The 20,046-nt window shown below is 37.7% G+C and overlaps 3 protein-coding genes across 3 annotated transcripts in view; 1 reads left to right on the top strand and 2 right to left on the bottom strand.

The window, feature by feature from the left end:
• Positions 1–18,654, bottom strand: part of brat (tripartite motif-containing protein brain tumor) — a 43,687-nt gene extending 25,033 nt beyond the window's left edge. Inside the window, exon 1 of the mRNA XM_086837139.1 lies at positions 18,129–18,654. The gene's annotated coding sequence lies outside the window, so the exon portion shown is untranslated. The remainder of the gene's footprint in view (positions 1–18,128) is intronic.
• Positions 18,628–19,335, top strand: Polr1D (RNA polymerases I and III subunit AC2 l(2)37Cg). Its single transcript, XM_020949164.2, has 2 exons — positions 18,628–18,950; positions 19,010–19,335. Exons 1-2 carry the CDS (start codon positions 18,933–18,935, stop codon positions 19,310–19,312), a joined length of 321 nt encoding a protein of 106 aa, XP_020804823.1. The 5' UTR covers positions 18,628–18,932; the 3' UTR covers positions 19,313–19,335.
• DCTN6-p27 (dynactin subunit 6) lies at positions 19,262–20,008 on the bottom strand. The gene has a single exon (XM_020949186.2). The coding sequence runs from the start codon at positions 19,916–19,918 to the stop codon at positions 19,331–19,333; it is 588 nt and encodes a 195-aa protein (XP_020804845.2). The 5' UTR covers positions 19,919–20,008; the 3' UTR covers positions 19,262–19,330.
• Positions 20,009–20,046: the final 38 nt, after the last annotated feature.

Raw genomic sequence — 20,046 nt, 5'->3', positions numbered from 1 at the left:
CGGGTTCAAGTGGCTTTCAGGGATGTGGATGCTACGCGGGTTGGGGGATGCTGTTGTGGCAAGGGAATACAAGTGGGAACGGGGAGCACACAGACAGAAATGTATGCCTCCTCCCCATGTGATCGATATGTCCATGTAGCCACATCTTTTGTCCTTGCCGGCGGTTCATGAACCTTCGACTTTACTCCTCTGACGACGACGTGCTTAAAGTAGCAAAAAAGATACGGCCGCAACAAAAAAAAATCCAGAAAACACGACACAAGCTAAAGGAAAAAACACAACGAGCAAAAAGAGCCAAAAGGCAATGGCAAAGACAAAAAAAAACAAGAAAGAAAGCTAACTTCGGCACGCCGAAGTTTATATACCCTTGCAGATAGAACTTCTATGAATAGGAATCCATACAATATAAATTATATATATTTGTGTTAAAAAACAATGAATAATAATACCTGCTTTCATTTCATTCACCTATACATATTATATTTGCAGTTTTACATTCACAGATTTGCATTTTTCCTCTACATCAAACGATCGTTTGTATGGCACCTATAAGATATAGTCGTTCGATTTTCATAAAATTTGACAAAAAATTTAAGACTAATATAAAATAGCTATACCTTAAATTTGATGAAAATCAGCTGAAAACTAAAAAAGTTATAAATTTAATTGTATTAATTTCTCGATCGTTCCTATGGGAGCTATATGATATATTGGTCCGATTTTCATAAAATTTTACACAAAATTGTAGAGTATAGTAAAATGGCTTTATCTTAAATTTGATCCAAATCTATTGAAAACTGAAAAAGTTAAAAATTTGTTTGTAAAAATTTTACGATCATTCCTATGGCAGCTATATGATATAGTCGTCCGATCCGGCCCGTTCCGACATATATACGAGTGAGAGTATATAGAAGGCTAACTACAAAGTTTCATTCAGATAGCTTCAAAACTGAGAGACTAGTTTGCGTAGAAACGGACAGACGGACAGACGGACAGACGGACAGACGGACAGACGGACATGGCTAGATCGACTCGGCTGTTGATCCTGATCAAGAATATATATACTTTATATAGTCGGAGGTGCCTCCTTCACTGCGTTGCAAACTTCTGACTGAAATTATAATACCCTGCAAGGGTATAAAAAGAAAAAACAATTACGCCAAGCGTTGAAATATTTTTGCTTCAGTCGAACTTCTCCAACTGGAATACATCTGCCACACAAGACAAAAACAAAAACATAAAAATGCAGTCAAGTAGTAAGAACTTTGTAAATATATTTTTTGTTAATAAATTAACATGAACAAAACTTTATGGCCTTTTTAGAGGCTTTCATTTTACAATCATGCATATGAACATACATATGGTACATAAAAACCTTTAACTTGGTAGTAAAAATCTATGTATGATGAAATGACAATTGTAAAATATTTACAAGTAAAAAAATAATAATAAATGAAATAATAAAAAAAAATCATTAAAAAATACAAAACGCATGCATAAATATGCACAAATGTCTATTTTTAAATCAGTTTTATAATGGGTTTTACACATTTGCCAATAATCTTGTGTCCCTGACCGAATGACACTATTCTTATTGTAAATCCTTGCATTTAAAATTTTTTTTTATTAAAAAAAAATATTTAAAAAATGTTTAACAAGAAAGGAAACTTACTTCAGGGTATGGAAATTTATATATGCTTGAAAATACATCATAACTGAACAAAAAAAAAAAAGATTAATTTAAATACAGAAAGATTTCCAATATTAGTTTTTATTAGTTTTATAAATCTGTATACTCAATTTAAAATCAACAAAATCTAAAATTTGTATCAATTTTAAACAATTTTAACGATCCCTTATAAAATGTTGAAAAAAATTGGTTTACTGAGATGGCTAGATCGACTCGGCTGTTGATCTAGACAGCGTTACAAGCTTCTGACTAAAATTAAAATTTCATATAAGGGTATAAAGAATAAAATTAGAAAACTATTACCGCTTTTGTAAATAACTTTGATTTTAATTATGCCATATATACAGTGTTAACAAGATAAGCAAACACTTTGAAATGTGTTCCTAGTTTTGAAATAAGTTAAAATTAAGTAAAGAGCAAGGTAAAGGGTTAAGGCCTCTCATAGGCAGTCCGACCCCAGCAGCCTCAACTATTTTATTGCCGTATTGACAGACAATTCAATCGAGCGCGTTTCAATAATAATCACCCCAAAGGCAGCTAATTTCAATGTGCCAGAAGAGCCAGAGGAATAACGTACGGAACGAGCGAGCGATCCCTTTTTAGCAGCTGTCGCACACACAACAACTACAACCGCCGCCAGATGTTTCCCTTGATCGAAAGGGAAGAGAGGGGGGGAGGGGTAGGGGGAAGCCCAACCCATAAACCATAAAATACGGCCAGCGATCACATATTTGTTATGGCTCTTTCAATAATTTTGGGCTGGAAAGAAAAAAAAAACAAAATGTGACACTTGAAACCGGAAATTAGCAGGAGCTGTGCAGCTGTCGCTCCCTCTCTTTCCCGCTCTTGTGTACTCTCTCTCTCACTCCCTCTCATTTTGAGACCAGGTGATGAGAGAAAGAGAGTGGTCGACTCTTAATTGAAAGCAGGAAATGCTCATCTCTGGTCACACTTGTCAGTTCTTATGTCATTAATGGATCCGCGCGTTAGCTTCGTGAACAGTTAGTTACACCTCTTAGTTCCGGAACATGGGCAATTTAAGCCATGTTGTAATCAAGCCCTCTTAAGCAAGAAAGAAACGGAGAATTCTTAAGAACAAATTAAACTAAATCTTTCGTAAGCTTTTTCTATTGCTGTTTTCCTAGCCCAGATACCCCAGACGTTAGCTAAAGTCTCGATAAATGAGAGTTTGCAAACACATTGAGAGATTTTAGTTGATGTACCTAGATTATTTTAAATTAAACAGCATAATGTAAAAAAACATAATTAGAGAAAATCATAATATTAAAAAAAAATATGCTTTTTCCATGTTATTAAGCATATAATACAATTAATCTTAACTGAATAACATTATGCTCATAAAAGCTATTAACAAAACGAGAAAGTAGTGTGAGACTATAAAATTAGTTCTCTTATCTCAAATTGCTCAATTCAAGTTTACAATTTAATGTTAAGAACAATAAGCAAAGTGAATGTCTAAAAATTTGTTATTTTATTTAGACTTTTTCTGATAAATTGATGTACTTTGCTGGAATGGAAGTCCGTAACTGGAGACACATGTGCCCGCATGAGCTTGGGGGATTCGCTTGGATCCCCTATTCGAAGGTTCGAGGCCGATCGTTCTCAATTTTCAACGCCCACCATATCCCCTTACATTAAAGCTAATGAGGGCACTTTATTGAACTCTCTTCTGCCGTCTTTGTCCCTTCTTCGTAATTTCATTGTGTGAGTCTTCTTCTTAGGTGTCTTCCCGCTGTGTTTCAGTTTTTTTTTTTCTTTTCTTTTTTTTTTGTTTCAGCACTGACCTCATAATTCGCATTAAACTAATAAGCGAAGCAGACGCCCCCTCATCCACGAGAAGGAAATTTCAATCAGCTCGTTGAAATCCGAACTTTTAGTTGAGCTTTTTCTTTGTGCTCTTCCCCGTTTTTTCATTCTTTTTACTTTGATTCTTGGAAAACTCGACGGGGGTTTTGGTCAAAATGTTGCGAAAATATTGTTGCAAAGGGTCACAGAGTGTTAACTAGAAGTGAATGTCGAAACTGAAACGAGAACAAAACGCTATATACTCGATGTCCGTCTTAGAGATACTGAATTTCAAAATTTTAATGAGCTTCAGTTGGAGAGTATCCCGAAAGAATTAGAATTACCCCAGTTCGAAGATTTGAGTTACTAAGTGAGATGGCAATATAAAGTTGTAACTTTGTTTAATATCAATCATGTTTACTTTAAGATTGAAATTAAATTTTCAGAAATTTATATATTTTACGAATTTTTCATTTCTAACCAATGCAAAAGGGATTAAAAGCACTTGTCTAAATCGAATCGTCTTGTGAAGCTGATCGAAAATACGTATAGGTATAGGTTTTCAGTTTTCTACCAATTAATTAATTAATTTTCCTAAACTTTTTGCATCTTTTTTGTTATTAAAGAAAGTAAAGTTTCCAAGACCATGGCTAGGATCGTTAAAATTCATGATTCTTAATGCGATCGAAGCAATATAACCTTGATATAAATATTATATAGAGAGTTAAATACACAAACAAGCCTAAGAGTGACATTAGTTTGGACACAATAAATACACATATAAAAACGTTAACAGACATGGAAGAACAACAAAGCCAAAAGTCAACGAACGGCTAAAAAATTCACGAACTTGAAAAAGTGTGTAGCTTTAACGCTAACGCTAACGCTGACGTTAGCGTCGACGCCGACAGAACTTTGATGTCAATAAACCAACTAACCGGCGACCTGCGGACCATGAATAGACACAAAAAAAAAGGAAAAACAAAAAAGAGAATAACTTGTTGCTCGCACGGCAACAGAAAAAACTCATATTAATATATGTATAACCAAAAAGTGAAATAAAATCAGTGATGCCATCAAAAAATCTCTGGATAAATGTCCTGTTGTGAGAGTGCCTTTTACTACTACGGAAGTGGACAAAAAAGAATAATAATAATAATAACAGCATAAGCACATGTTTCGCATTCGGTATGTGGGGTCCCCGGGTCTCTCCTCCCCCCTCCGCCCGCATATAAATCAGAAAAAAAAGATATAGAAAGAAGAAGAAGGTACTCCCAGACATCAGGCGCGTACGTGAGATATGATGAATAAGCCCAATGTCCGACCCGTTCTTCGTCTCTTTTCTATACTATCACTCATTCCGCCTCCACATCCGCACTTCACTTTTATCCAGAGCTGCTGCTCCTCTTCACATGCTGGCAGGTATTGGGTTTCTAGTACGAAGGACACGCCACAGAGAGGGAGAGAGAGAGAGATGCACAAAGCGGTCTCAAGATAGATTTATTGTCTATGCGGATGGGTACAACAACAACAATAACGAAAATTTGAATACCCTTTCCTAACATCAGATTTGGATGGTTACCCCTTATCTTTCCAATATCAGTTGTAAGATTTGGACCAATTAGTCAAAGAAATTGGTAATTTCTGAAAAAATTACAACAATAGGTTTAGTTATATTATTATACAAAAGTAGGTTTTTATAACTTATAAAAATAATTTGCTTTCTTTTCAAATCATAACTCAATGCAATAATTTATGTGTTATGTGTTATGTTATTTTTAGTGTAATTAACATTTGCTTTGACTTGGTTAGCAACGATCTAAGCGTTAATAGTCAATGATAGCTTATTCATTTAATTTAACATTGCTATATATACCTTAGATTATACTTAAATAGGTTAATTTTCTAAATTAATTTGAATATTACATTGAAATTAAAAATCCATTCAGAGATGTCTTATAAAGTCCTTTACTGCAATCCCTCCCAATGTAATCAATTCTTTAAATAATAAATAAAGTTTTCTTCTCACTGGATAATTACCATCTATAAATTACCGTTTTCTCAGGATAAAGTAATTATAATCGATTTAAGACTCCAATTGCTTTCCTTTATAGACGACCACCAAAATTGTTGCAGCCATTTGCTAGAGTATAAAAGCCCTTAAGTACACGCATTATTTCTAACATGTCCTCTCGATCTCTCTCCCTCTATTTTTTCTTCTTTTTGTTTGCCATGCGAAACACTTTACGTTAATTATGCACTACACACAAAAAAGGAGCTTCCCTGCGGGGGATGCCCAATGGGATGTTCGAGTTCGTGGTGGGAGTTTGGTGGCTGGAGGCCGCATTTAAGAGCTTTGTCATTGCGGTGTGATGAGGTGGGGTTGTGGGTCTGATGTAATTGATGAACGCTGTTAATTATGACCGGCTTTAACTGTCACTTTTTTGGTAAATTTCTAAGCACGAGTGGTTTAATGAAAAGGTGCTGGTGATTTGGGGGTATGAGGCACACGTGAGTCTGTCGCCAAAACAGACTAAGGTTTTTAAAGATATCTTCAAGGAAGTTAAATTTGTATGAAATATGATTATAGTACATAATAATAATTTTTCAACAATTAAAGAACTTAAAAACGAAATGAATAAGCGAAAAACTGAGTGAACAAGTGAATGAATGAGATTAGGATAAGTAAATGAAAAACAACAGTATAAAATCACTAGATGGATGAATGAACAAAATAATTACATGGATAAATAAATAAAGAATTGTATGAACTAAGAACAAGTGATGAAGTGAACAACTGACTGAAGAGCATAACTGAATGAACAAGTACACATAATAATAATTTCACTTATTTATAAATTTTAGTTTATCTAAAATATATAAAAAGGAATCAAAGCTCTATGTAGACTGAAATTCTATCTAATTTCAGACAAGTGAACTCCATTTCATCGTCTATGAAAATTATTGACCTGCGAGGGTAATCACTCCTCAAAGCTCTTTTGCCTGCTTTTTTTCTGGTTTTTCTTCTGTTCGATTCGGTTCGGTTCAATGCCACAAAGCTCGTGTTCCAGTTACCATTTCGTTCCACAGTTCGCGATCTTCACACGCGCGATATTGGGGGAGTTGAGGGCTGCTGAGGAGAGGGGGAGGTAGGTGGGGAGGCAGGAAGGTTGGCAGTGTGTAGGGGGGATGATGGCTGGGAGGTAAGAGATAGGTTAGCTAAGCGTCTGTTTCTGTTCTTTTGTTTCAAACTCGTTTATTGGCTCTACCTAGGCAAGCATTTCAACTTTCAAAAAGAGCCAAAGTCAGCGCCAGGTTATAGTACACAGCACAGATACAGATACAGATGCAGATACAGATATATACAGGTACAGAACTAAAGATACACTAAGGTATATATGTTTGTATGTATATGGTAACTTAGACCCCGTGACTCCGACTCCGGCGTAGAGTCATTTTTGTTGGCCAAAAAATTTGCTTTGTTTTGCACTCGATGGCAACGAGCGCCCCTTCTTTATTATTATCTGTCTCTCCTTTTAGCAGCTCTTGTTTATTTGCTTTTTGAAACTTTTTGTTCTTTTGGCGCATTTTCTTCTTGGTTGGTTATTTGCCTTGGTTCTTGGCTGTTGGCTTTTGGCTCTGGCCCCCATTTACCCCTCACAGCCTCTTCAAGTCTCCCTAATGGCTTTGTTACCTTCATTTTGGGGTCGGTCTTCGTCGGTTGGTCTCTGTTCTTTCACCTTTTTCGGGCAATGGAAACTTTTTTTTGGCAGAAGGTCAACGTTCATAATTGCCTGTGAGATACACTCTTAAAGCCAACGAACCGCGTGCTTTTCGACCGAACCGGCGGACTCCTTCTCAAATCACGCCAAATTGCGATATTAGATGCGGCAAATTATTGTAGTAGTACAGTTAAGATTGACTAAGATGGAGCGATACTTTGAGATACTTTTGAAAAACGTTTCAAAAAACCTTTAAAATACATCAATAATAATAGTTATTAATAAATTTAAAGACGAACTAAATTACAGAACCTCCCCCATAATGAAATACCCGATTTTTTAAAGTTCAACTGTATGTATTTCTCTGTGGGTCCAACGGAAATGGCACTTTTGGGTCGTTCTACAGAGGTTTTTGCTTGCTTTTAAGAATTTTCCTCCTAAATTTCTTGCCTTCTCATTTTGCACACCCCCCTTGATTATTTCTTTAATCAGATGTGGGAAGTTCTGTGAACCGAGCTCGACCTCTGTGTCTTTCTCCCAGAGGGCTTTGTGGAACGTTTCCTCTGTCGATTCAAGTGGGTTATTCCCCACTAATTTCCCCAAAGAACTTGTGACGGAGACGACAATTCTCGGGAGGGCATTACTCTGGGAGGGTTAGGGTTAAATCGGTCAAAGGTTCCGCCAGATTACCGATGGGGCCAAGCCCCAGAAACATTAGTTGCCCAAAATTGAAACAATTAAATTATTCTATAATTATATGGACAGAAAATGCTGGAGGTGATGGAGGGCAGGGCAGGGCAGGAAGGGGACTCAAATAGAGGGCCACGCCTGCAGAAACATCAAATATCATTAAACAGCTTTTATGGTTTTTGAGTTTTTTTCTTTTTTGTTTGTACTTAAATGAACTCCAAAAGGAAAGAAGGGGAAGGGGGGTTGATCAGTCGAGACAGAAAAAACATAAACAAAAGAAAAGCAATGCAACCAAACTCAAAGTTCTCTTTTCTGCACTTCTATAATTGAGCGAATGAACAAGTGAACTACTAGCAACGGAATGAATGAACAGGCAACTGACAACTGTATATGTTCATTTCAATCAATGAATGAAGGACATATTTTTTTTTTTAATTATTAAGCTTGATGTAGTGAAGAAGAAGCGGGAATATCCAACCTCACTCGTTTGCACTTAAGTTTATTAAAAATTATCGGCGGAAAGCCACTGACTTTTTCATTTTTTTACGAGTGTAATCAGATATGGACAGTAACAACAACAACAACAACAACGACAATAGTGACCAATCATCGACAACAACATCCACAAAAGGCGGCAGCAAATGACGAAGAAGAAGCAGAATCAGAAGACTGAGAAGAACGTCGACTGCGGCGTTGGCGTACGAACATTGACCTTCATTAAGAAAGAAGAAGCAGCAAAAGAAAAAAAGAGGTAAGAAGGCAGCCACAAATCTTGGAGCTCTCTCGCTCACACTCCGATTGTTGTTGTTGCTGTTGCTGCTGGAGCTTTGACCATCAATCAATCAATCAGTGATACTCTCCTGCTCACACGCATGTAGTTTCCTTTAAGCTAAATCCACCTTCCACCCAGCCTGTTTCTCGCTCCATCTCTTTCTAAATATCTATCGCTTACTCACGGCTTGCAACGGTAAATTTGCTTACGTTTTTCTGGTTTAATAAACACAATATTATTTAACACTGACATTTTACAACCAAGGAACACAAACACGAAATGCAAACTTATGTACACTCGAGAAAATGCAACTCGAATTGTTACAAAAGCGGTTAAAAATTACTAATTATGGGAATAAATAAAAATAAATGAATACTTAAAACTACATAGAAAAAGTGTAGATAAAAATCTATATTTTAAACCCTAGTTATTAATATAATAATGTAAATGACTAACAAAGTGCCGTTAAACATAGAATCTATCTGTAAAGTAAATAATTGTGCTGTAAAACGCAGGATACACAAGTTATTACTCAATAAGTAATCATAAAATTTTAATTATTAAAAGAAACACGGTTATATTTATGTTTATTTAAATAAGCTGGTACTTTAACTAACATTTTTTCCCAGTGTTTACTGGATTTGCTGCCGACGCCTACTGCTCTGCCGCTGTCTTTGGATAAAGGGGAGTTGGGGTACGAGGGGGGCACATTCACTTCTCGTTTTGAGCTGAATCACCATAAACCAAAAGCCACGAGTTGCGGGCCAGCGAAAGAATAAATAATAAGTGTCTTTTGGACCGGGCCAGCGAGGGGAGCCCGGAGCGAGGGAGACAGACAGATGGGAGCAGAGCAGGCCGGCCAGGCGGCAAGAGTATCTAATAAGAAATCAGCAAAAAGACAGAAAAACAAAAACAAAACAAAAAAAATCCAAGTCTGAAAAACGTGTTTTTCTGTTCCTCGTTGTGTGATTCCTTATTTTTATTTTATTTTTATTTTTATTTCCCATTTTGTTTTATTTATTCTCTTCGTTGCAGAGGGGGCGGCGGCGGTGGGCGGGGAGCTTAGCTGAACGGAACGGTCAGGCCGAGGCTCTAAGCGCGACGCCAAAGTACATTGTGAAATCATTTCTATTTCTAAACAACAACAAGCGGAAGCAACAATAAAAAAAACCAAAGAAGAATTGATAGCAGGCTACAGTGGTCGATCGGAAATTCTTTGTTAGCGGAACCAGGAATTGCAATTAACAATTACAAACTCAAAAATCAATATTTAAAGTTTAATTGCAATAATTCTCAACTGGTTTTAGTATTTTTATTATAAAGCGGAGGCTCGGCAGTGGGGATTATAAGTAAAAAAGCAGCTGACTTCTGTTGCCTTTAATTGTTATTATTTGTATCATTAGCATAGGAATTTAATTTAATTTAAAGGCTAGATTAAATCACAAAAATTTAATTATAATTAATCGCAACGAAGCTTTGTTTACCCAACCAAATCTTTTTAGAAAATAATTTGTATAAATAAAACCTCAAGAATTCCGGACTTGAGAAATGAAATGTTAAACTACTAATTTTTCCTCGGTTAAAAATTTATAAAAATTAAGAGTGTAAAACTTCCCTGCAGTTCCTTGTCTTTTAGTGTTCACTGTACATGTGTGCAACTGACTTTGCTTTGTCCCCCCCTCATTCCCCATTGTCAAATCCATCTTGTTCCACCTCCAAAGACATTTTGTTTTTTATTTTCGCTTTGTTTTATCAGCAATTTCAGTTTCAGCTGAACTATAGTCTGAATATTTCTACATACAATGTTTCAATATGGATTCAAACCGTCGGTCTGTGACTTGGTGTTGTTTCTTCTTCGCCCGCTCTGTTTCTTCTGGCTCGCCGTTGTTATTGTTGGTAGATTAATTTGCTTTAACAGCTGTCTTGTCGTCTGGTCTGTGAACATATATATATACAGACATATACTATATTCCAAACACAACCCAAACAAAGTCAAAGGCAGTTCCAAAGACTCCAAAAGCAAGCAGCGTGTGAACTTTTAGCGAAGAACAACAATTATGCGGGAAGATTTTTCAGGAAGTGCAGGAAGACTTGAGGAGCTCAGACTGCGAAGAACAGAAGATGAGTAAATCAGGAAGATAACTCCTGATAACCATAAACTTACAATTCCTGACTATTGAACTATAAATATAATAATCAAAATGAACACTAGCATTATTATTTTTATATTTCTTAACCTACTTTTAAGTTTAAGCTATAAACTATATATTGATATCATAAGATGACATATCTAATAAAACAATAATGGTTTATTTATACTTATCTGGGCATTCGCACAGTGTACATTTCACACTATAGAACAGCATACAAGCAGAGAAGAAAAAAACAAATAAATTTAAGACAGAAAACAAAAAACACATGCTGTTGTTTATATTCCAAGAAAATCTCGCAAATGAAGCTTAAAGGAGATGAGATTCTCTTAAAAGATTGTTGCTCAGATAGCTGCCGCCATATGACCCCTTACCAAAAATGTTTCAGACTCTAAAAACTAAAGAGATCCCTGCCGGACCTATTATGATAATGGAATTTAACTTAATAACAAAGACCAACCTGTTCAAGCAAAACGGAAACAGACCCCGAGAAACCCATCCCAAGTCATCATACCGAAGAAACAAAAGTTTTTGACAAAATTCCCACGAACACGGAAACCCTCTGCGCCCCGTTACCATTTACAACCCCTCTTTACAAGACCCATAAAGATTCATTTACAAGACAGTTTTCTTGGGACAAATTCCCATTTGCATGCGTTAAATTTTCGCATATTCATGAGGACAACAGGAGGGACAGGACACGGAATCCTGAAGCCAAAGCCAAAGCCAAACCTAAAAGGAACCTGAAACTGAAAAGAAAACTACCCCTTACGGTTAACAAAAGTAAATGACCTTTAATAATGTTGTTTGGGAAATTTCACGGACAGACCGAGGGAAATGGCGAAAAACAAAGGACAGAACTAAAACTGCTCGTCCTCTCGAATCATTCAATCTCTGTATACAAGAACCACACCCAAAATAATCACATAGGGTGGGGAATGTAATAAAACAATTTTATATTCCACTCCACCCTTCCCCACCCCCCGAGGTAAGATAACACTAAAACAAAAGCTTGGGGGCGGAGACGGCCCCCTCTATATATAGAGAGCGCAATTAAAGGTGATTTCTTGACTTTATGGCGACATAAACCTGTAATCGAAGAAGACGCCTACACAGTAAATAGAAATCATAACTATATTCATTTGAAATTGGTCTTATACCTAAAGGGTTTTCATTTTCAATATAATAAGATGATATAAGATATTATATCATATATGATATAACATTAAAATGAAATGAATTTAAGATGTATTTTATTATTTACAATTTCAGTTCGATTAAAATATTGTATTCTTGATAATGGTAATTTTGAAAAAGAAATGTTTTTCATTGCTTGAAATCATATAGGTAAGAGCTTTGAGTTCCAGTTTAATTATTTTTCACTGTGCACTCACTTACGTACCCCCTCCGTTGCCAAATACATATTTTAATATATAAAATCGTAAAAATATATAATACAAAAATTCATAAAACTGCCTATAAAGGTGTAGAGGAACGAAGAAGAGAAACAACGAGGGGAAATCCAGGGAGTTAAATCCATCCATTGCAGCTATATAGCCACCCTCAATTCCCATTCAACATATGAAAATCAAATCAGCGAGGGTTGCCATTGTACTTATACAAACAGATGTGCGTGAGGGGTGCACGCGTCTGTGTGTGTGTGTGTGTGTAGGTGGATGTAGGGGAGGAAAATGTTTGTATGTGAAAAGGAAGGGGAAAGAGAGGGCTTCCGTCTGTCTGGGGTCAATGCACAAAAATGCGTAGAACGTGCTAGTGTCCGCCGAACGGGTGGGGTGGGGTGGGGGGTTGGGTTGAGCTTTGCTCTGGAAAATCGTTCACTTTTCGCACTCACCAATACATGGGCGCGCAGTGTGCGTGTGATGCTGGGGGCTGGCCCAAAAGTTTGTTGACCCCAAACGCGAACAGACAGCAATGCGTAGATGAGCGTACCTATATATATATATGTATATATATTTTGAGTACAGTGAATGCTCACCAATCGCCGCTCTATTTTGATTGCTTTGGCAAGGTGAATACCCTTTGATTTTGGGAATAAATTAAGTTAATTGGAACTATTATACAATAAGTCATAGGTTGTAACTATCTAACTATTGCATTATTTAAACTAAACACAAATAAATATATAATATTAATAATAACAAGAAAGGAAGCTAACTTCGGCACGCCGAAGTTTATATACCCTTGCAGATAGAACTTCTATGAATAAAAAACCATACAATACAAATTATATATCTTTGTGTTAAAAAACAATGAAGTAATACCTGCTTTCATTTCATTCACCTATACATATTATATTTGCAGTTTTACATTCACTGATTTGCATTTTTCCTCCACATCAAACGATCGTTTGTATGGCACCTATATGATATAGTCGTCCGATTTTCATGAAATTTACCACAAAATTTAAGACTTAAATTAAATGCCTATACCTAAAATTTGATGAAAATCAGTTGAAAACTGAAAAGGTTATAAATTTAATTGTATTAATTTCTCGATCGTTCCTATGGGAGCTATATGATATAGTAGTCCGATTTTCATAAAATTTTACGCAAAATTGTAGAATATAGTAAAATGGCTATATCTCAAATTTGATCCAATTCTATTGAAAACTGAAAAAGTTAAACAATTTTTTGTAAAAATTTTCCGATCATTCCTATGGCAGCTATATGATATAGTCGTCCGATCGGGCCCGTTCCGACATATATACGAGTGAGAGTATATAGAAGGCTAACTACAAAGTTTCATTCAGATAGCTTAAAAACTGAGAGACTAGTTTGCGTAGAAACGGACAGACGGACAGACGGACAGAAGGACAGACGGACAGACGGACATGGCTAGATCGACTCGGCTGTTGATCCTGATCAAGAATATATATACTTTATATAGTCGGAGGTGCCTCCTTCACTGCGTTGCAAACTTCTGACTGAAATTATAATACCCTGCAAGGGTATAAAAATCAAGTTAACTACTAAAAATAAATGCATAAAATAATACTGAAATTACCAATCACTAATCTTTCCTCTCTCCTAGGCATCACTGTATTTGATGTGCTTGATTTTTGGGGTAAGATGCGTTCCCCATTCCTTTTGCCGCACCCCCAGAGGGTTGATTAGCGCCGCCCGCCCAGCACCCACCACCACTACCATCACCACCATCCATTCACCCATGCGAACCTTACGCTACCTTCCTTCCTTCCTTCCTGGGCATTAATAATATGGCTGACATGACTATTTATTTATTTGCAAGACACTTTCCCTAATGCCGCTCTGTCGAGTCGAGGGGGTGGCCAGACAGACGTAGTCGTAGTCGTGCCACCCCCCCAACAAAAAAAAGGGGATCAAAGTCAGACGCATACAAAGCGCTATAAGTTCCATACAAGTCCAACCACCCTTGCCAAAAATAATGAAGAAAGGACGAGGACGAGGGCGAGGACGAAGGACCAGGACGCGAAAGGGAAATGCAAGTTGTAAGAGAAATAAAAACAAAATAAATACGAGCGGCAGCTGTAAAGTTCAACAATAAAAGTGTGGAAGCAACAGAGCAAAAAAAGTGAAACGAAAATGAAATAAAACTAGGCACAGGACACACGGGGGATGTTAGTCCTTGGAGGACTCGCAGCAACCACCACCAATGCACAACACTGAGCTCAACGCCCATCAGCAATATGGACGATGGCAACAGACGGCATCGGACACATTTTACGGCCCCTAAACTTCGTATTATGCAAATCTCCTCGAGCGTAGAACGAGTAAAATTTACAAATAATATGCAAAAGGAAAGAACAACAAAAAAATCATAGATTTCAAATGAATGGCACAAAGAACTTTACTGCTTTTGTATGTTATTTTTCCTAAAATGCATCTGAAATTGCGGAAATACATAAAATTCTACCTGCCAAATGGTATGTAAATTTCTAAGGTAAAATTATAGTAATTTAATTTAAATTATTTATTAAAATTAATAATTAAATTAATTTTTTAATTAAATAAATGTAAAAAAAAATAAATGTAAAGTCAAGTATATTTATAGATCAATAAAAAAATAATCCCCATTCAGTCACAGTTTTTAAGATATCTAACATTAATTATAATAGTTTTTGAACTGTTTAGTCTAATTACTACTATTTTTCATGTTTTCATTTAGTTTATATTTAAATTTTAAATAGTTACGTTTTAAAATTTTTCACATAAAGAATATACAAATGGAACAAGCTGTCCCGATTGGCAATCAATGTGCCGAAACAAGCCGCAGAGTCCTGGGAACCTGAATTTTGAACTGCAGCTACCTTGTCCTTTTTTTTATGACATTGCAAAATGTCGATATCCTATGTGGTAGGCAGAGGCAGCAAGGAAACAGAAAACCAAAGAGGAAACTGGCGATAAACGCAACGTGTGTGTGTGTGTGCGTGTAGGTACCATGGATTGCCTCTCTGCTGGCGACGCTGCTGCTGCGTCTGGGCTGCGATCACGCACTCACACCAAGGCCGGGGGATGGAGGAAAGCAAGGAGCAGAGAGTGAGAGAGTGAGAGGGGAAGGAGAGGACTTCCTTGCTCTTCTTAGTCGTCTGGCCACCATCGCTCATTCGCTTGGTTTTTTATGTTGATTTTGGGAATTCTAAAAATGCTTGCAGTACCACCAACCATCCATCCTTCGTCTCCTTTGGCCTGTTCGTTCTCCCTCTCTTTCCATCCGGCGGCAGATGACAGGTTTTCTGGTCTTTCTTTCCACCTCCTGCTTCTTTGTGTTCCCCCATCTCCACTGTAGTTCACTGCACAGGATGCTGGCCTGGCACGTTGTCGTGTCCGTTCTCCGTTCTATGCTCTCCATCTCCATCTCCGTCTTGTGCCATTGCCATTTCGTCTTTCTTGTCTGCTTCTGAACCCGGATCCCTCGGGCCCCCTTTCCCCCACTTCCTGATATTCTTCCTCCTCCCCCTACATCCTCTTCTGACCCCTCCCTTCTGCTGTCTGTGTATTTTATTTTATTTTATTTAGTTTGTGTGGCTTTCGATGTCTGGAAGCATCCTTGGAAATATTTCACACAGTGGTACCTCGAAAACATCAACAGCCTCTAAAGTGCAACAAGCTTTTTGGTTTATCTTTAGCAGTTTTTATTATTATTATTTATTATTTATTTATGTATATATGTATCAAAGCTCACTATTAAAACATCGCTACATACATATACATGTATGAAATATTTCCTTCTTTAAACAGTGTTAACTGTATAACCACTATAGCCTGTTGTCAGCATGGCTCTTGCAACATTCTGGCAAGTATTTTGTATATCAAATAGATTTTTGCAATATTCATGTCCCCAGGTGAAGGATATATCACTCCGGGGAGAGCTCATCGTCTGTGTCTCACATTTATTTGCACGTGCAAATATGGCTTTTGTGCAGGTACCCCTGGCTTTAGAAGACATACAAAAGTACATACAGTATTACCCAAGGGTCCGGAGTGCGGAAATTGTTTACGAATCAGTTTCGCGAATAAATGCTAGGAAAGTTATTTTCCATATGTACATATATAATTACATATACATAGGTGTACCAAATACAGTGGTGGTAAATAAAATCGAACTGATCTTTTACAAATGTTTTTTGTTTTCAAAATATTAAACAAACAATTGTTTAGTAAATTTCGAGAAAGTAAGTAAATTATTTACAAATAATGTTCATATCTAACAACGAAAAATTCAAATTTTATATTAATTCTTGGACCTTGAAAGTTATAGCTTAAGAAAATGAAAAATTAAGGAAAGTTAGTGCTATTATTTTGACCACAGCTGTTCGTCTATCTGCCAATAAATGTACTGTTTGTGTGTGTGTATTTGCACGGGCCAAATGAGAACCCCTGTATCGTGTTCCCAGAACCATTTCGCACTTCTTTTATTCTTTTTTTTGCGACGATCGTGACGCTTAAATGCAGTTCCTTTGTTGTAACCACCACAAAGCCAAATAATTGCAGGCGCAAAATAAGAGAATAGAGCTAAGACGAGGGGAAGGGGAAGAGGAAGCAGGAGAGAAGCGAGAGCGAACCCCTTTTTTTGGCCAGGAGAGAGCAGCTGCCTGGCTGCCTCTCTGACACACACATACTCTCTCACGGACAAACGCCGGCAGGAAAATATACATACAAACATACACGCAGCACTGCAGCATTGTAAACGCAACAACAAGAAAAGGGCCGAATGGGGGAAACGAAGTGGGAATGAAACACAGCCTAGACCAAATTGCAACAACTGCAAATTGGGGGGAACGCATGGCGCCAAACGAAACGTGAGACAAGCGTGCACCCAGCAGACACATACACTAACAAGTAGATTATTACAACACAAGCTTTTTGGCGTGGGCGCGCGGAGGGGAAACGCATGAGATAACGGAACATGCTGCCGATTAGTCACCACCAAACAACAGATGTGTATGCCTGAGAGTGTGTGTGCTACCACGAAACAAATGAGTGCAAAGGAGCCAGCAGGATGCCGTGGTGGGAAGGGAGAAAACAGCAGTACGGCTTAGCAACCAGTGGAAATTTCATTACAGTAAATATTGCCTATAAGCGATGGCAAATGCCGAAATAATAAACTTGAAATATCTATTTATTTAAAAATAAAACAATGTATACTACGTCTGCAATCAGGATAAAAAGAATGTTTTCAGAATAGTTGCCTTAAAAGATTAGAAAATTGTTTCCAAGCCCAGATTTTTTTTTTAAATTTATTTGCAACCTTTTTTTTACAATAATCAGAGTCTTTAGTATATTTTTGGCTCCATTGTACATTTCTAATTAAGATAAGAAGCTTATACTTCTAATTCTTAATAATCATTAACCAAAAACTAAAACTCTTTTTATTTTATTTAAAAAATGAAGCAGAATCGGACTTATTTTATGGATTTTTTACAATTATTCTACAATTGTTTATTTAATAAAGCTTAGTGTATCAGCGACAACGACAAGAAAACAGAACAGCAGGCGAAGTGGAGCTGCTAAATCCAAAGCCTGCCTCTGTGAACTGGTATTTTTTGTTGTTTTTTTCGAACACTTCCGCCTTTGCATGCGCCGGCAGCGACGTTGACGTCTCAGCTGCCTTTTTTGCGACTGTGTGCGTGCAACAGCACGCTGCTGTATGAATTTGCATAATTTCGGGACCGACAAGGGGGCGTGGCAGTCATTGCCAAAAAAAGAGAATTAATTAAAATGACACTTACTGTCGAACGTTCAATAATGCGTACATATTTATAACGTATTATTAATAAGCACATTGTGCATTAAACAAACCTGTATTGCAGTTTATTCCTGTCGCGCGCTCGATGCAAAAGAAATGGGGAAAAAAGCTGAAGTGCCGTTTTCTTGGCTGTATGCGTTTTCGGGGTGTCGGTGTTTTTGGAGCAACTTCACGTTTAATGCATTGCGAAAATAATTGTTTGCCGTTGCATTTTTTTTTTGTTTTTGTGCTGCCGCCGCTGTTGGTGTCGTTCTTCTTTTTCTTTTTGCTCTCCTCTTCGCCTCTTTTTGCCGCCTTTTCTGCTGATGCTTTCAAACAAATCGCGCACACACCACACACATACACACGAAGGCGGCACACTCTGTGTGCGATGCAATTATGCTAATGCGGCTGTTTGCGACACTTCTGTTGGCCTACAACTACGGTTAGCTTATTTTTGTTGCTAGCCTGGCCCCCAATATATTGGCCGCAAAATGAATTAACAAACAATACAAATTCACAAAAGCTGCGGCTTTTCGGTTGCTTAAAACGCGTCAGAACTAGAGGAGGAAGTAATGGCGAGTTCGCAATCGAATAGTCGATATTTTTAAATTCTATAATCATATTTATAACCTCTGGGAATATTTTTTGGTTGGGATCAATTTTATTATTTGAAAGTCAAATGTGGAAGTCCTTTTCTGCCTGAATTATTTATTACTTTAAAATGTATAAGCTTTTTAAATTGGAACTATTTCGATTCTTTTTATTGCATATGGAAATGATCGATGTGTCCGCTGTTATATCGATTAACTTCCATCTTTAGGAGTCGGGCACGTTTTTTTTTGTAAACAAACGGAATAACCTTTTTAAAAACTTAAATGGGTGCCCTCGCAGAGGTAAGAAACTGATATTATCATTCGTACAACTTGTTCGTTAATCCTAAGATTATCCGTAGTTGGCTGGGGACGAGAAGAATGGCGAGGGATCCCGCACATTTGTGTTCTTCAACGAGGGCCATACGCTGGGCAATGCGCTTAAGACTATAATTGCTCGATACCCGGAGGTAGACTTTTGCGGATACACCATTCCGCATCCCACCGAGCAAAAGCTGCACTTCCGCATTCAAGCCCGCAGAGAGCGAGCCGTAGATATACTCAAGCGGGGACTGGAGGACCTGGAGGCGCTGTGCGATCACACAATGGTCACATTCGAGAATGAGATGAAGGAATTTAATACTATGAAAGAGGAGAATACATGATGGGCCCGAGGCTATAAACTAGACAACGCTGCGTGCCTTCTTGGGATCATAGTTGGGCTTGCGAAGATGGTGGTAATTGGGCAGGACCTTGCGCAAGAAGTCGATCTGGAGCGTCTGCGATCCTTGCTTGTCGATGGCCTCGCGCTGTAGGGCTTGCTCCCCATAGACAATGGTGTTCTCCGGTAAGCGCTGGCTGGTGAGCATCTTGATTCCGGCACCAACTACACATCCATTGGACACGGTAACGCCGCGGCCCACGAAGCATTTGCTCTCGAACACATTCTTGTCGCCTATTCGAGCTGCCTCCACATTGCAGCCCACCTCGAAAACGTTGTGGGTGCCAATGCTGAGGATATTATTAGCATCCCAGCTGGCCCCAGGCTCCAGGCGATGCGCTATGGTTGCATACTCCTCGATAATGCAGTTTTCCCCTATTATTATGGGACCTGCATCAGCGATGACTGTGGCACTTGGGTGCACAACGCAGCCCGAGGAAAAGGTGATGTCACCTCGGAGGTTGCTCTCTTCGCAAACCACCGACTTGGGAAAGATTTTGATCCTATGGGACGGGGTAAAGGAATATATAAGATTTAAACGGATTTCCATATGTCTAACTAAAATTTACCTGTTTTCTGATGGCATTTTCCTATTTCCAAAATTGTTTACCTTTTCTACCGACCTTAAATAGTGCTAAAAAATACCACGAAAACCACTTGGTTGTAAAGCTCTAGAGA

The sequence above is a fragment of the Drosophila serrata genome, unplaced genomic scaffold (assembly GCF_035046125.1).
Source record: "Drosophila serrata isolate PLE 108 unplaced genomic scaffold, ASM3504612v1 contig_302, whole genome shotgun sequence".
Lineage (NCBI taxonomy): Eukaryota > Metazoa > Arthropoda > Insecta > Diptera > Drosophilidae > Drosophila > Drosophila serrata.
The sequence above is the reverse complement of the archived record's forward strand: the minus strand, read 5'-3'. Positions and strand labels throughout refer to the sequence as shown.